Source organism: Triticum aestivum, chromosome 2D (assembly GCF_018294505.1).
Source record: "Triticum aestivum cultivar Chinese Spring chromosome 2D, IWGSC CS RefSeq v2.1, whole genome shotgun sequence".
Taxonomy (NCBI): domain Eukaryota; kingdom Viridiplantae; phylum Streptophyta; class Magnoliopsida; order Poales; family Poaceae; genus Triticum; species Triticum aestivum.
Window position 1 is genome coordinate 518,826,346 of NC_057799.1, and position 14,147 is coordinate 518,840,492.

Below are 14,147 nucleotides of genomic sequence, written 5' to 3' on the forward strand. Positions count from 1 at the left end.
ATATGCCGTAATTTCTTTATTGTATAGTCTAGGTTTTTTCTTATTCACGATGCTGCAGTTATTTTACTGTATATATATCCTGTCTTCGCAGTAAACCGGCCAAACCGTAAAATTACGGTACATAATCGGGCCGTCATGCAATCACGATGTAGGTTGGGCCTGAAACGTGCCGAACAGCTCACGGGCCGGCAGCAGCCCGAAATGAACCCCGGCCCATGATTGTGCGAATCAAATCACGGGCTTTTAACAGGCCAAAATTGTCTCGGTCCTTGTTTGGCCCAATCAGATATCGGCTGCGAGCAGGCCGGATGCAAACCGGGCCGTAGTTAGGCCCAACTATATGACGGGCTTTTAACAGGCCGAAATTAATATAGGGCCGAAATGTTAAACGGGCCTTTAACAGGCCAAAACTAATATCAGGCCGAATTACTAAGTGGGCCTTTAGCAAGTGGGCCCAAAAGCATAGTGTCCAGTTGACGGGCCGAATCTGATATGGGCCATAATTGAGCCCAAAGCCTCTTAAAGGGCCGGACCTGATCTGGGCCGTAATTTGGCCCAGAACGTGGTAGGCTTTTAACGGGCCGGATCTCATATGGGCCACTATTAGGCCCGGAGCGTGGCAGGCCATTAATGGACCGGATCAAATATGGGCCGGCATTTGGCCCAAAACATGGCAGCCAGTTAATGGGCCGGCCTACTAGGGTCCTCAAAATCTTGTGGGCCTACAGCTGGGCCGGCCCATTAATGTCGGCGAAATCTCGTGGGCCTTTAGCTGGGCCGGCCCATTATGATCCGCAAGAATCTTGTGGGCCTTTACCTGGGCCGGCCCATTATGGCACACAAAAATCTTGTGGGCCTTTACCTGGGCCGGCCCATTATGGCCCGCAAAATCTTGTGGGCCTTTAGCTGGGCCAGCCCATTATGGTCCGCAAAATCTCGTGGGCCTTTAGCTGGGCCGGCCCATTATGGTCCGCAAAATCTTGTGGGCCTTCAGTTGGGCCGGCCCATTTAAACTTGATGGGCCGGTCCACGTGTCAACATATCATAGGCGCGTCTCGCCCATTGGATGAGTGACACCTGTGCCAACGCGGACCTGACACGTGTCTCCTCCAGCCAATGATGATTTTACACGTGGAAAATCCCCATTGGTCGGGGCTGTTAACGGGTTATCGGATCCAAAACCCGACCCGATAGCTTAACGGCGTTCCGTTACGGTGGATGCCACGTGTCGGTCACCCTTGACGAAAGCACTTCTGTGACGCGCGATTTATCGTCATGGAAGTGGACACTTCCGTGATGATAATTTTGGTAATGTCATGGAACACTTCTACGACAGCACATGTATGACTATCTTGATTCTGTCATATATTTGTCATGGATGTACATGCATGACAAAAAACGCGACCTACTGTGACAAACACGTATCATCACGGAAGTGTATTTTTTTGTAGTGCAATTGCCTCAATGACTGAGACTATAGTTTGTTAGTTCCTAATAAAGTTTCCGATTCATACTTTGCATTGTGAATAGATCATTACTTGAGCATAAGAAATCATATGACAATATCCATATATGTTGCTGTTATGAGAATAATCATGATGCCCTCATGTCCGTATTTTATTTTATCGACACCTCTACCTCTAAACATGTGGACATATTTATCGTTATCGGCTTCCGCTTGAGGACAAGCGAGGTCTAAGCTTGGGGGAGTTGATACGTCCATTTTGCATCATGCTTTTATATTGATATTTATTGCATTTTGGGCTGTTATTACACGTTATGTCACAATACTTATGCCTATTCTCTCTTATTTTACAAGGTTTACATAAGGAGGGAGAATGCCGGCAGCTGGAATTCTGGGCTGGAAAAGGAGCAAATATTAGAGACCTATTCTGCACAACTCCAAAAGTCCTGAAACTCCACGAAAGTTATTTTTGGAAATAATAAAAAATACTGAGCGGAAGAAATACGTCAGGGGGGCCTCCACCTGTCCACGAGGGTCGGGGGCGCGCCCCTGCCTCGTGGGCCCCCTGTTGGCCCTCCGGTGCCCATCTTCTGCTATATGAAGTCTTTCGTCCGAAGAAAAATCATAAGCAAGCTTTCGGGACGAGACTCCGCCGCCACGAGGCGGAACCTTGGCGGAACCAATCTAGGGCTCCGACAGAGCTGTTCCGCCGGGGACACTTCCCTCCGGGAGGGGGAAATCATCGCCATCGTCATCACCAATGCTCCTCTCATCGGGAGAGGGCAATCTCCATCAACATCTTCACCAGCACCATCTCCTCTCAAACCCTAGTTCATCTCTTGTATCCAATTCTTGTCTCTAAGTCTGGGATTGGTACCTGTAGGTTGCTAGTAGTGTTGATTACTCCTTGTAGTTGATGCTAGTTAGTTTATTTGGTGGAAGATCATATGTTCAGATCCTATATGCATATTAATACTCCTCTGATTATGAACATGAATATGCTTTGTGAGTAGTTATGTTTGTTCCTGAGGACATGGGAGAAGTCTTGCTATTAGTAGTCATGTGAATTTGGTATTCGTTCGATATTTTGATGAGATGTATGTTGTCTATCCTCTAGTGGTGTTATGTGAACGTCGACTACATGACACTTCACCATTATTTGGGCCTATAGGAAGGCATTGGGAAGTAATAAGTAGATGATGGGTTGCTAGAGTGACAGAAGCTTAAACCCTAGTTTATGCATTGCTTCGTAAGGGGCTGATTTGGATCCATATGTTTCATGCTATGGTTAGGTTTACCTTAATACTTTTGTTGTAGTTGCGGATGCTTGCAATAGAGGTTAATCATAAGTGGGATGCTTGTTCAAGTAAGGGCAGCACCCAAGCACCGGTCCACCCACATATCAAATTATCAAAGTACCGAATGCGTATCATATGAACGTGATGAAAACTAGCTTGACGATAATTCCCATGTGTCCCTGGGAGCGCTTTTCTCTATATAAGAGTTTGTCCAGGCTTGTCCTTTGCTACAAAAGGGATTGGGCCACCTTGCTGCACTTTATTTACTTTTGTTACTTGTTGCTTGTTACAAATTATCTTATCACAAAACTATCTGTTACCTCTAATTTCAGTACTTGCAGAGAATACCTTGCTGAAAACCGCTTATCATTTCCTTCTGCTCCTCGTTGGGTTCGACACTCTTACTTATCGAAAGGACTACGATAGATCCCCTATACTTGTGGGTCATCAAGCTTCGTGATCTAACGAAGCAGTTTGCCCCATCCGTGCTATGCATAGTGGAAACTCAAATATCTAAAGAACGGGTCAAGAATCTTTCTGATACTTTAGGTTTTACTCATTCTTATGTTGTTGGTAGCTCGGGCCGTAGTGGTGGCCTCGGTTTGTTTTGGAATGATGCAATAAAAATAAATGTTTCAGGTTACTCAGAGTACCATATTGAAGCTACTGTTAGCTCACATAATAGCCCCGATTGGCGCCTCACGTGTGTCATGGTGAAGCTCAGGTCGGAGAAAGATACAAAACATGGGACACTCTAAAATCCCTGGTTGCAACTAGTCCCTTACCATGGATGTGCCTGGGAGATTTTAACGAGGTGCTATATGAACATGAGCATGTGGGAGCGGGGCAGAGAAGAGCAGCGCAGATGGCCGGGTTCAGAGATGCGCTGGATGTGTGTGCGCTCGAGGACTTGGGCTACCAAGGGAGACCTTGGACTTTCGAAAAGAAAACGTCAGGAGGAGCCTACTGCTGTGTACGTCTCGACTGCGCAGTGGCCAACAATGACTGGATTGCGTTGTTTCCCCATGCAACGATTTTCCATGAGACAGCAGCAACATCGGATCACATGCCAATTAGGCTGCAGTTGGAACCCCGGACTGCCATGCAACCTAAGAAGAAAATGTTCAGATATGAGCTGTATTGGGAAAAGCATGCAGAGTACAAGGAGTCCCTTGATCACATGTGAACGGGGGATCCGGGTGCTAGTACGGTGGCTGATTTAAATAGAAAACTGCAGAACCTGTCGGTCTCTTTGACACAGTGGAGTGGGGCAACGATTGGACAAGTCACTAAGGAAATCAAAAAGCTAAGGAGGGAGTTGGAAAATTTGCAGAATGAACCCCAGAGAGTGGCGCCATCACATGTAGAGGTCAAAATTTCTGATCATCTTGTAGAGCTGTATCATATGGAGGAAATTTTACCCGCTCGCGCCCTGCGGCTGCGTCGGCGGTCATCCCCTCCCCTCCGCCGTGGGCCTCTGGCTCCTCCGAGGCAACGCGCACCACCTGCGTCCACGCCCGGTCGTAAGGATGTCGGATGGCGTTCAGAAGCACCTCTCACGTCGCGTCGGGGCGAATGAGAAGATGGGCGGTCAAGAGTCGACCAGCTCACGGACGGGGACAAAAACACTAAGTACTTCCAACGTAGAGCCAACATGAGACGCTGGAAGAACCAGATTAAGAACCTAACGAGGGAAGATGTCTCAATGACGCATGATGCCTCTGAGATGGCGAGCCTGACGAACTCTTTTTACAAGAGTCTATTTACGGCGGAGGGCACGTCGGGGGTTGAAGAAGTACTTGAGTCGGTTTCGTCCAAGGTGACTCCAGAGATGAATGAAAGTCTGCTAGCACCGTACACGGCCGAGAAGGTGAAGACTGCACTATTCCAAATGTACCTCACTAAAGCGCCAGGCCCTGATGCGTACCCTGCACACTTTTTCCAAAGGCACTGGGCTTTTTGTGGTGCTGAAGTAACAGACATGGTGCTGCGAGGAAAGCCCGGAGGTGATTAACGAAACCATACTTGTCCTCATACCTAAGGTCGGGGACCCAACCCAGCTTACTCAATTCAGGCCAGATAACCTCTTCAATGTACTCTACAAGATCGCCTCCAAGGTCCTTTCCAACAGGCTCAAAGTTATTCTGCCAGAAATCATATCCGAGGAGCAGCCAGCCTTTGTTCCGGGAAGGCTGATAACAGATAATATTATCACTGCTTATGAATGTTTGCATTTCATGAAGAGAAACAAAGCTCAACGGAATAGATTCTGCGCGGTTAAGCTTGACATGATGAAAGCTTATGACAGAGTTGAGTGGGAATATCTGGAGGCCATCATGCTCAAGCTAGGGTTTGCACCAACTTGGGTATCTCTGATCATGAGAATGGTGAGCTCTGTAAAATTTTCTGTCCTTTTCAATGGTAGCAAATTTGAGGAATTTATGCCTTCAAGAGGGATCCGTCAGGGGGACCCCATTTCTCCATACTTGTTCTTGATAGCAGCGGAGGGCCTTTCGTGCCTCTTAAAAACTACAAACGAATCATCGCACCTTAGAGGAATTCAAGTGGCTCTAACGGCTCCGCCGGTAAGCCACTTGCTTTTTGCAGATGATAGCCTGCTGTTTGTTAAGGCCAATGTTGATGGAGCAAATGAGTTGTCATCCTTGCTAGATCACTATTGCATGGCGTCGGGGCAACGTGTGAACTTGTCAAAATCCTTAGTGTTTTTTAGCAAAGGGTGTCCTAACACGTTGAAGCAGGAGGTGAAGGGCGCCTTGAACATCACCAATGAATCCTTATCGGAGCAGTACCTGGGAATGCCCTCTGATGTAGGTAACAACAAGAATGGCGCCTTCAAGTTCCTGAAAGATCGTGTTTGGAACAAAATCAAGGGGTGGATGGAGAAAATCCTGTCTGCTGGAGGGAAGGAAATCCTTATCAAATCCGTGGCACAAGCTATACCAGTGTTCTCCATGTCTTGTTTCAAGCTTCCTCGTGGCCTTTGCGAGCACCTGAACTCGTTGATCCGCAAATTTTGGTGGGGAAGCAAAGAAGGAAAAAGAAATCCAAGTTGGGTGTCTTGGAGCACCATGATCAGACCCAAGGCTTGTGGTGGACTAGGTTTCCGCGACATCGAGCTCTTCAACCTAGCCTTACTTGCTAGGCAAGCTTGGAGAATATTGACAGATTCCACCTCCCTCTGTGCACGAATCCTACAAGCCAAATATTTTCCTTCGAGCGACTTTCTGCATGTTGATCTTGGGCCGGCGCCATCACAGGTGTGGAGAGCGATCTTGGAAGGGCGTGACACTCTGACACAGGGCCTGGTTCGCCGCATTGGTGATGGCCAAACAACAGAAATCTGGCAACACAACTGGCTCCCGCGACCTCACAACATGCGGCCGATCATAAGCAGAGTTCCAAACCCTCCACATATAGTGGGTGAGTTGATCTTACCGGATGCTAGCTGGGATCGGACCACTATCCAGGAAGTGTTCTTGCCAGTAGATGCAGTGGCCATCCTTTCCATACCGCTGTGTACCAGACATATAGACGACTTCTGGTCATGGATACATGAAAAGAACGGGGTTTTCTCTGTTCGCTTGGCGTACAGAATGCTGGTCACTACAAAACACAGTCGGGAAGCATGGTTGGAAGGCAGAGCAGACACATCCAACTCGGAGGCAGAGCAGAAACAATGGACAAAGCTCTAGAAGATTGCAGCCCCTTCGAAGGTAAAAATCTTTCTATGGCGATTGGCACAGCAGTCCATCCCTACAGCCGATCTTCTCCATCATCGGAGGCAACGGAGGACACTTGTGGTCTCTGCAGAGCCATTGACTCATGGCAGCACTCGTCGCTCCACTGCAATGCTGCTAGAGCCGTTTGGGCGCTTCAACCTATGGAGACTTTCCAAGTCTTGAATGAGACCATGGAGCCGGATGCCAAAAGGTGGATTTTCACTCTAATTGAGGCACTACCTTCTGAGGTGTTCACTCAGGTATTGGTCACACTCTGGGCCATCTGGTTTGCGTGACGGCAAGCCCTCCATGAAAATATTTTCCAGAGCCCAATGGCCATGCTTATGTTTGTCACAAAATACCTCAGAGAGCTGGCTGATTGCAAATCAAAGGAGACGACCCGTCCGGCACAAGCTGTTCCCAGCAACCGGACAAGATGGATCCGACCTCCTCATGGTTATGCAAAAATCAGGGTGGATGGTGTTGTCAACAGAGCCAACGACGAGGGCTCCTACAACGCTATATGCAGAGACCAGAGCGGGAAGTACATGGGGTCATCGGCTATCAGGAGTGTTGGGGTTACCGATCCAACAACATTGGAGACTCTGGCGTGTCGAGAAGCAATGGCCCTTGCTTTGGACCTCTCATTAACTCATGTGGAGATTGCTTCGGACTGTAAAAATGTTGTTCAGGACATAAACCTTGGCACTAGAGGAATGAACACGAGCATCGTGAAGGAGATTAGAGCTACTGCTACTCAATTTCATAGTTGTGTCTTCGTCTTTGAAGGCAGAGTTTCGAATCAGGAGGCCCATAGCCTTGCTAAGCATGCTTTTGGTCTGGACCCGGGGCGTCATGTGTGGCTCATAAACCCCCGAGACCTGAATTGTATCCCTATGAACATCATTAATTAATAAAGCAAGTGTGTTTAGACTAAAAAAAACCCAGTTAACAGAATAGCCTATAAATGGTGCTTAAGGCGCCAAATAGTAACTTGGGCATGAACGTGCTTAAGTGTTTTTTTTATGATGAGTCGAGGGCTCCAGCCTAAGTGGGCTGCACTACTAGTAGTATATCGCTCATGGGCCTCTAGTGGTTTGCGCCCAAAATTAAATAAACGTGAAAGTACCAGGCCCGACCGATTTGCTTTCAACACAACAAAAATACAGGCCTGGCCTGGTCGCCATTGACCTTTCTCTAAGACAGCCGGTTAAATCTTGTCCGCCACGTCAGCGCCTTGAAGAAGACGCCGGGCCACAGGACAGGGGGAACAGACCGCCGGCGCCGTCACGACTCGCGACTCCCCCCGCCACCTCCTCCGCCGCGGGAAATCACTCGCAGAGCGTCCACCGCCCCGCCGCGACGCCCAAATCGCCTCGATCCGCCGCCCGATCGATCCATCCTGGCGCCGCCCGGGGTGCTTCGCTAGGTCAGCTTTCGCTCAAATCCTCTGTGCAAGCAAGATGTTCCGTGGAGTCGAATTCGTCCGGCTTAGCCCCGTAGTCGCGCGCGTAGAGGCTCCCCTCCACCCCCTTCCGCTGTTTCCAGGACGAGGAAGTTGAGCGGCCTGAATCGCGTACTCTTTTAGGTGCCGTTAGTTATTGTTGGTACTTGGGTAGGTTGGCTACTCCCTCTTTGATTGCCCCAGGTTTTGCGTCTACCGGCCTAGTTGCTCTCACTTGTACTCGCTCCGGCCGGAATTACTTGTTCTATTGAAACGAACTCAGCACGTTTTGTCCAGATTGGGGCTGTCGGGGATTATGTTGTTTTCGGATAATCGATAAATTGTTTGGCATCAGTGACAGGTTCAGAACTAACAAACTTGTTTCTGCTCTGCAGATAGTAACCATCAAGTGGGGATTCTGGAATTTGATCTAATTCCTACTGGAATTTGATTTGTCAGTCTTTGCCATTGCAACGCGTGCCTTGTGCATCTGGAGGTGCCCACTGATGCAGGGAAGGTGATGTTGATTGATCTTGAGCGCGTGTGATAGTGCACAGGTTTCGAACAACTGTTGTCTTCCACCATGAGGGTCAAGCTTGAGCTCCTCATGCCCTTGCTGGCGCAATACAAAACACCCGCATGGGCCACATTGGTCGCCGGGTTCTTTGTGCTGTTTGCCCTTTCCCTCTCCATGTACCTGATATTTGAGCATCTATCGGCGTACAACAACCCAGAGGTTTGTGCTTTTCTGTTGCTGCACCTTGTCATGAATTTTCAACCTAGTTCTGTTTGCTAGCCTTTTTTTTTTACTGATTTGTATTTGTTCTACTTCCGCAGGAACAGAAATTTGTTCTGGGTGTTATTTTGATGGTCCCTTGCTATGCAATTGAGTCGGTAAAACCTCTAAGCGATTTCTTCATGTGCTAAATAATTCCATTGATATGTTTAATGATCTTGTTCTCCTTTTGGAACAGTATGTCTCTTTGGTAGATCCAAATATCACTGTCTACTGTGGCATCTTGCGCGAGGGTTACGAAGCATTAGCTATGTACTGCTTTGGAAGATATATCACAGCATGTTTAGGTAAGTTCTGTCTAGTGACATTGTCATAACCCCTACTTTGTTACCTGCTGCAGCTAGCTTTGGTTCTGGAATTGCATTTAGTATAGAGCTGGAGGATGATTAAAGGTTTACCCTTTTCTACTTTTTAGTGCTGATGCTAAGCTGTTTCTTTACTTCACATTTAAAAAATTACTGTCGGATAAATGATGCGTTTGAACAATGCAACCTTGTGGAATGGATGCTGCATGGATTTACCAGTGCCTTGTATATCTGAGAAGTGAGAACTAGAAGGGGTGGGTTTCTCAATCGATTTATTCTTATTATAGATTTATAGTTAATAAAACCAGACTGGAATTTCCCGGAGTGAAATGGAGTCAAAGGTACAAGCGGCTCCATTCCTCCAAAGACCAAAGTTGGACTGAGAATTTTTTTTCTAACCCACCAGTTTATGCAAAAAACAGTTAACCAGATGGTTATGACTGAACATGACGGCTTTGCTTACAGAGTAGATTCCGCTTGTACACTGCTTTACTTGTGGTAATTTGGAAAGTTGGCGAGAGGTAAGGTCCTAGGGAAGCAGACTAATATCACAACATAGATTGCACTTGTTTCAATGCGGCAGTAGTGACTATTGGTCAGCTTTCTGGGATTGGACACCCAGCAACAGCGAGCACCATAGATTGTTGTACTCCTAGGCTCCTAGCAAGTAGCAACAGCGGAGCACACAACATCTGCTGAGTATCATGGGCCTCGCGGTTGCTGGGATCTTGAAGAAACGGTGCCTTTCTTGGATCTGCTTCTGATTCACGATGGCCAAAGAGCTTGAAGAAACAGCGGCAGCACGGGAACGGCCTCCTGATGCCATAAAAAAGAACATTGGTATTTTGGCATCAGGCATCGTTGCAGCAATTCACTTGATCCTACAATAGCTTGCCAAGCCCAGTGCATATCCATGACTATCCATCTTATTAATGATGGGTGTGTGCATTTACCTTTGCTTTGATACTTATATTTGTGTTTAATAGGATAATCTGTCCAATTGCACTACTCTTCCTCTTTTCCTGAAACAAATGTTACTTCCTTGTTTTCACATGCATAAATTTTCAATTATTGAATTGATGTGTAAAAACTTTTAAAAAACTAACTACATAATTTAAATGAGTTTGAATATTGAGAACACTGTCAAATGTTAATTGGCAATCTGACCAGTAGCTGCCACATCGATTCACTGTCGGGTCCGGCTTCGGCTCTGGCTCCAATAGCTACTGTAAGTAGCAGTTCCCTGGAAATGATGTAATAAACATGTAATGTAGTCTTATCGATTACACCATATGCTGAACTACTTACGAGTTAATGCCTTACAAGACTTAAAAGTAGCATTAACATAGGAGTCATAGTTTGAAACTTTGGATGTTAAGGCCCAGTAAGTAAATACCGGGAGCACGCAAAATTTACACTCAATCCAAACAGGGCCTTAGTCAGGCTTATTGGCTGTTGAGTGCCATACCATTATTGTTTGATTTCACTTGCAAAATTTTGTATCGTCTGTTTGCTGTTGTGACTTGGCAATGTACCGTTTGGTGCAGCTTGTGTATTCCCTTTTCTGTATTTCTCTTTCTTTACTGTGTGTGTTTATATGTAGGTGGGGAAGAAAAAACGATAGCCTTTTTGAAGAGGGAAGGCGGCTCAGATTCTGGGCAACCCCTTTTGCATCATGCCTCCGAGAAAGGAATCATACACCATCATTTTCCCGTGAATTATATTTTGAAACCCTGGCGAATGGGGATGCGATTTTACCAGATTATCAAATTTGGAATCTTCCAATATGTATGTCCACTGCCCCGTATTGCAATTTGTTAATTCTGAAATGTTGAGAATAACTTAGTTGAAGTGTTTTGCTTATGTAGGTGATTATAAAGACGCTCACAGCTAGCTTATCTCTTTTTCTAGAAGCTTTTGGTGTATATTGTGAAGGTGAATTCAATTTACGATGTGGGTAAGATAATTCTCTCTTTTTTGCTTGTTTAATCTCACAGGGGAATAGGTACTGTCCACACTTTGAGTTGTTTATGCAGAAGAGTTCAATGTGTAGATAGAATATATAATGTAGCTTTTTCATGTCATCTTTATTGCGATGAATTAAACAGATTAGAACATGTTCCAGTTTGCTCTCCAATCATCAGAAAATCTATCCAGATCTCGCTCTTTGCCTTGAAGCCTAAGCTGAGATTGCTGAATTAATTAATTGCTTTGCTTATATGTTGCTTCATTTATCTTATAGCTCCTACATATCTTTTTGATGCAGATACCCTTATTTCGCTGCAATCCTGAATTTCAGTCAATTTTGGGCCCTATACTGTTTAGTGGAATGGTACACAGCTACCAAGGACGAATTGGCACATATAAAACCTCTGGCTAAGTTTCTTTCGTTCAAGTCAATAGTATTCTTGACTTGGTGGCAAGGGGTGGTGATTGCAATAATGTATTCTTTGGGCCTGCTTAGAAGTCCTTTAGCCCAGAGCTTGCAGTTAAAATCAAGTATTCAAGATTTCATTATTTGCATAGAGGTATTTATCTTTCCAAGTTGGCCTGTTTCTTAAAGTTTCCTTAGCTTTGGTTTTAAGAAATACTCTCCATCATGTTTCTGTGATTACCTGTAATATCTGATGGCATCGTGTCTTCCTCCAGCGCAGATGGGCATTGCGTCAGCTGTTCACCTCTATGTGTTCCCTGCTAAACCCTACGAGCTCTTAGGTAACCAGTCACCTGGAAACATTTCAGTCCTTGGAGATTACGCATCCTCTAACCCTATAGATCCTGAAGAAGTCAAGGAGAGTAACCGGCCGAGCAAAATGAAGCTTCCACAGTTCGAACCGGATGAGAGAAGTGCAACAAACATAAAGGAGAGTGTTCGCGACTTTGTGGTTGGCAGTGGGGAATATGTGAGTTCTAGGCTTCTACTCCCTCCGTTCCTAAATATTTGTCTTTCTAGAGATTTCAACAAGTGACTACATACGAAGCAAAATGAGTGAATCTACACTCTAAAATATGTCTATATACATCCGTATGTGGTAGTCCATTTGAAATCTCTAAAAAGACAAATATTTAGGAACGGAGGGAGTATTAACAAATCTTTACTGGCAATACACTTCATTTTATCATGTCTCAGATTAGTTATGAATTACAAATAAGTGGTTAGCATGTGCTCACAGTATGGCTCTCTGTTCTCATGCTTCTGTTTTATTTTTCTTCCACCCACTTTCAGGTGATCCAGGATTTTAAGTTCACTGTTAACCAAGCAGTGCGACCGGTGGAGAAGCGGTTTGATAAACTGCTGAAAAAGAAAGACAAGTATAAGAACACCCAGGATGACAACTGGGTGAGTGCAGCATCACCAGAGAGACCGGTTCGTGGCATCGATGATCCGCTATTAAGCGGGAGCACAAGTGACAGTGGGGTCTTGAAGGGCAAAAAACACCGTAGAATTGTCAGCACAGTTGCTACCGCGGATAGTTGGGGAGGTGGTGGTGATAAGACACCTGATGGCTACGAGATAAGGGGCCGCCGCTGGGCAGTGAAGAATTGACGATTTAACCATGTGCAGGATGGATATGTTTCAAACCATAACACGTGAAACAAGGAAGGGGCCTTCTGTTGCAGAAATTACTGGTAACCTTCTGCGGCGCTGGCCAATTTTGTTGCCAGTGCAAGTTCACGGTGTGCTGCGTTGTAGGTAGCTGCAGCTCCTGAATCCTGATACGGTAGTCTCTGTGCATAGCCTATTATTTCTTCTTTCCAAAAGGACTCGTACAGGGAATTGATTGTTACAACTTCAATTGGTGTTACTCAGAATTGAGAAGAATCTTGTTCCGTACAAACGGGAGCCCCTCTACAACTGCCCCTTGTTTACCGATGTACCTAAATCCTGTGATATGATTGTTTGGACATCATACTTCATTACTGTAAAGAGCTGGTGGAAATAACAATAAAGGAAATGTTGATAATGTGTTCTATGTATTCCTTTTTTTTTGCATGAACTGTTTATTCCATGCATCTTGCGTGTGAAATAAATTAGTGTCTCTTTACCCTTTTTATGCCTATGTGCTCTCTTGCAAATTTTCATTACTAAATACTTGAAAAAAAAACGTAAGACTACTAATACTATCTATACTGAATTTTTTCTTTCTCCTGTTTCTCATAGTGTATGCAAGTACAGTAACACTTTCAATTGGTTCTTTTGTGTGGTATTTTATCATGGACCTGTCTCTAGCTTATGTCAGGACGGAAAAGCATAGCAAAGGCGAGAAACCTCGTCTTGCCGCATAAAAGGTTGAAGCTATATCTTTTTTTTTTAGATGTAAAATGGTTGAAGCTGGCTGTGGTCGGTACTGGGCCGTGATTTGCATGGGCTTATTTCTTTGCCTAAAAAAAATACCGCGTGCTCTTACAGCTAATTCATTTTTACAGTGGAGTGGACATATGCCGACAAGAAAATATTCCCCACACATCCAACTGTACGTCAAATTCCAAAGTTAAACCATCTTCTTGGTCCAATTCATAGGTGTCAGTGTAGACCAATAGGGCACAGTTCTGTGGCTCCAGCTCCCAAATCCCAATGCGCACCGATGATCCAGATCCAGGCAAAACCCCAACCCTGTGCCGTCCCCAGACAGACCGCACGAGGGAGCCAGCCAGCCCCGGCCGATTCTCGCAGCGATCAGGTGGTCGGCACATTCTCGCCCCCTGACACCAGGCCCCAGCTCCGGTGGCTCGTCCTGATTCGATTCGCGTAGGGCACCCGATTCCTGCGGGCTGCTGCGATCGCACCCCCCGCGGTCCGTACTCAGTGCATCCGGGTCCACCTGTCAACCAGTCCGCTGTCCTGGCAACGTGGTCACTATGGCAGGCTTGTGGCTAGTAGCAAAACATTTTCCCCTGATTTCTCGGCATCATCTGAACTCGACGATCTCCAAACACGCCCTGCCACATTCAAAATCAACGTCCGAAGCAAAGCCCTACAGCGACGACAGAACGCTACGTAGCCATTGCCTCCTCTCCCAAGCGCTTAGGTTTCCTTCACCTCCAGTCCGTCTGCATCGTCTCCGGTGACCTTAGGACCATAAAGACGTGATGGATCC

General features: G+C 46.1%; 1 protein-coding gene across 2 annotated transcripts; it reads left to right on the forward strand.

The window, feature by feature from the left end:
* Positions 1-7,700: 7,700 nt before the first annotated feature.
* On the forward strand, positions 7,701-13,013 carry LOC123054172 (protein LAZ1). Of its 2 annotated transcripts, none has more exons than XR_006426063.1 (9): positions 7,701-7,932; positions 8,343-8,683; positions 8,785-8,841; positions 8,922-9,030; positions 10,652-10,836; positions 10,917-11,005; positions 11,315-11,576; positions 11,698-11,951; positions 12,275-12,345. XR_006426063.1 is itself a non-coding variant. In XM_044477881.1 (9 exons), exons 2-9 carry the CDS (start codon positions 8,531-8,533, stop codon positions 12,593-12,595), a joined length of 1,425 nt encoding a protein of 474 aa, XP_044333816.1. In that variant the 5' UTR covers positions 7,702-7,932; positions 8,343-8,530; the 3' UTR covers positions 12,596-13,013. The 2 variants fall into 2 exon arrangements, 1 of the variants encoding a protein (XP_044333816.1); XM_044477881.1 differs by having other exon boundaries at positions 7,702-7,932; positions 11,703-11,951; positions 12,275-13,013.
* The last annotated feature ends 1,134 nt before the right edge of the window (positions 13,014-14,147 follow it).

What these genes read in the sequence shown, in the direction of transcription:
- LOC123054172 (XM_044477881.1), top strand. Translation starts at nt 8,531, where the DNA reads ATGAGGGTCAAGCTTGAGCTCCTCATGCCCTTGCTGGCGCAATACAAA. An exon ending in ATATATCACAGCATGTTTAG is followed by an intron (nt 9,031 to 10,651) that starts GTAAGTTCTGTC and finishes GTTTATATGTAG; the next exon opens with GTGGGGAAGAAAAAACGATA. An exon ending in TGGTTGGCAGTGGGGAATAT is followed by an intron (nt 11,952 to 12,274) that starts GTGAGTTCTAGG and finishes ACCCACTTTCAG; the next exon opens with GTGATCCAGGATTTTAAGTT.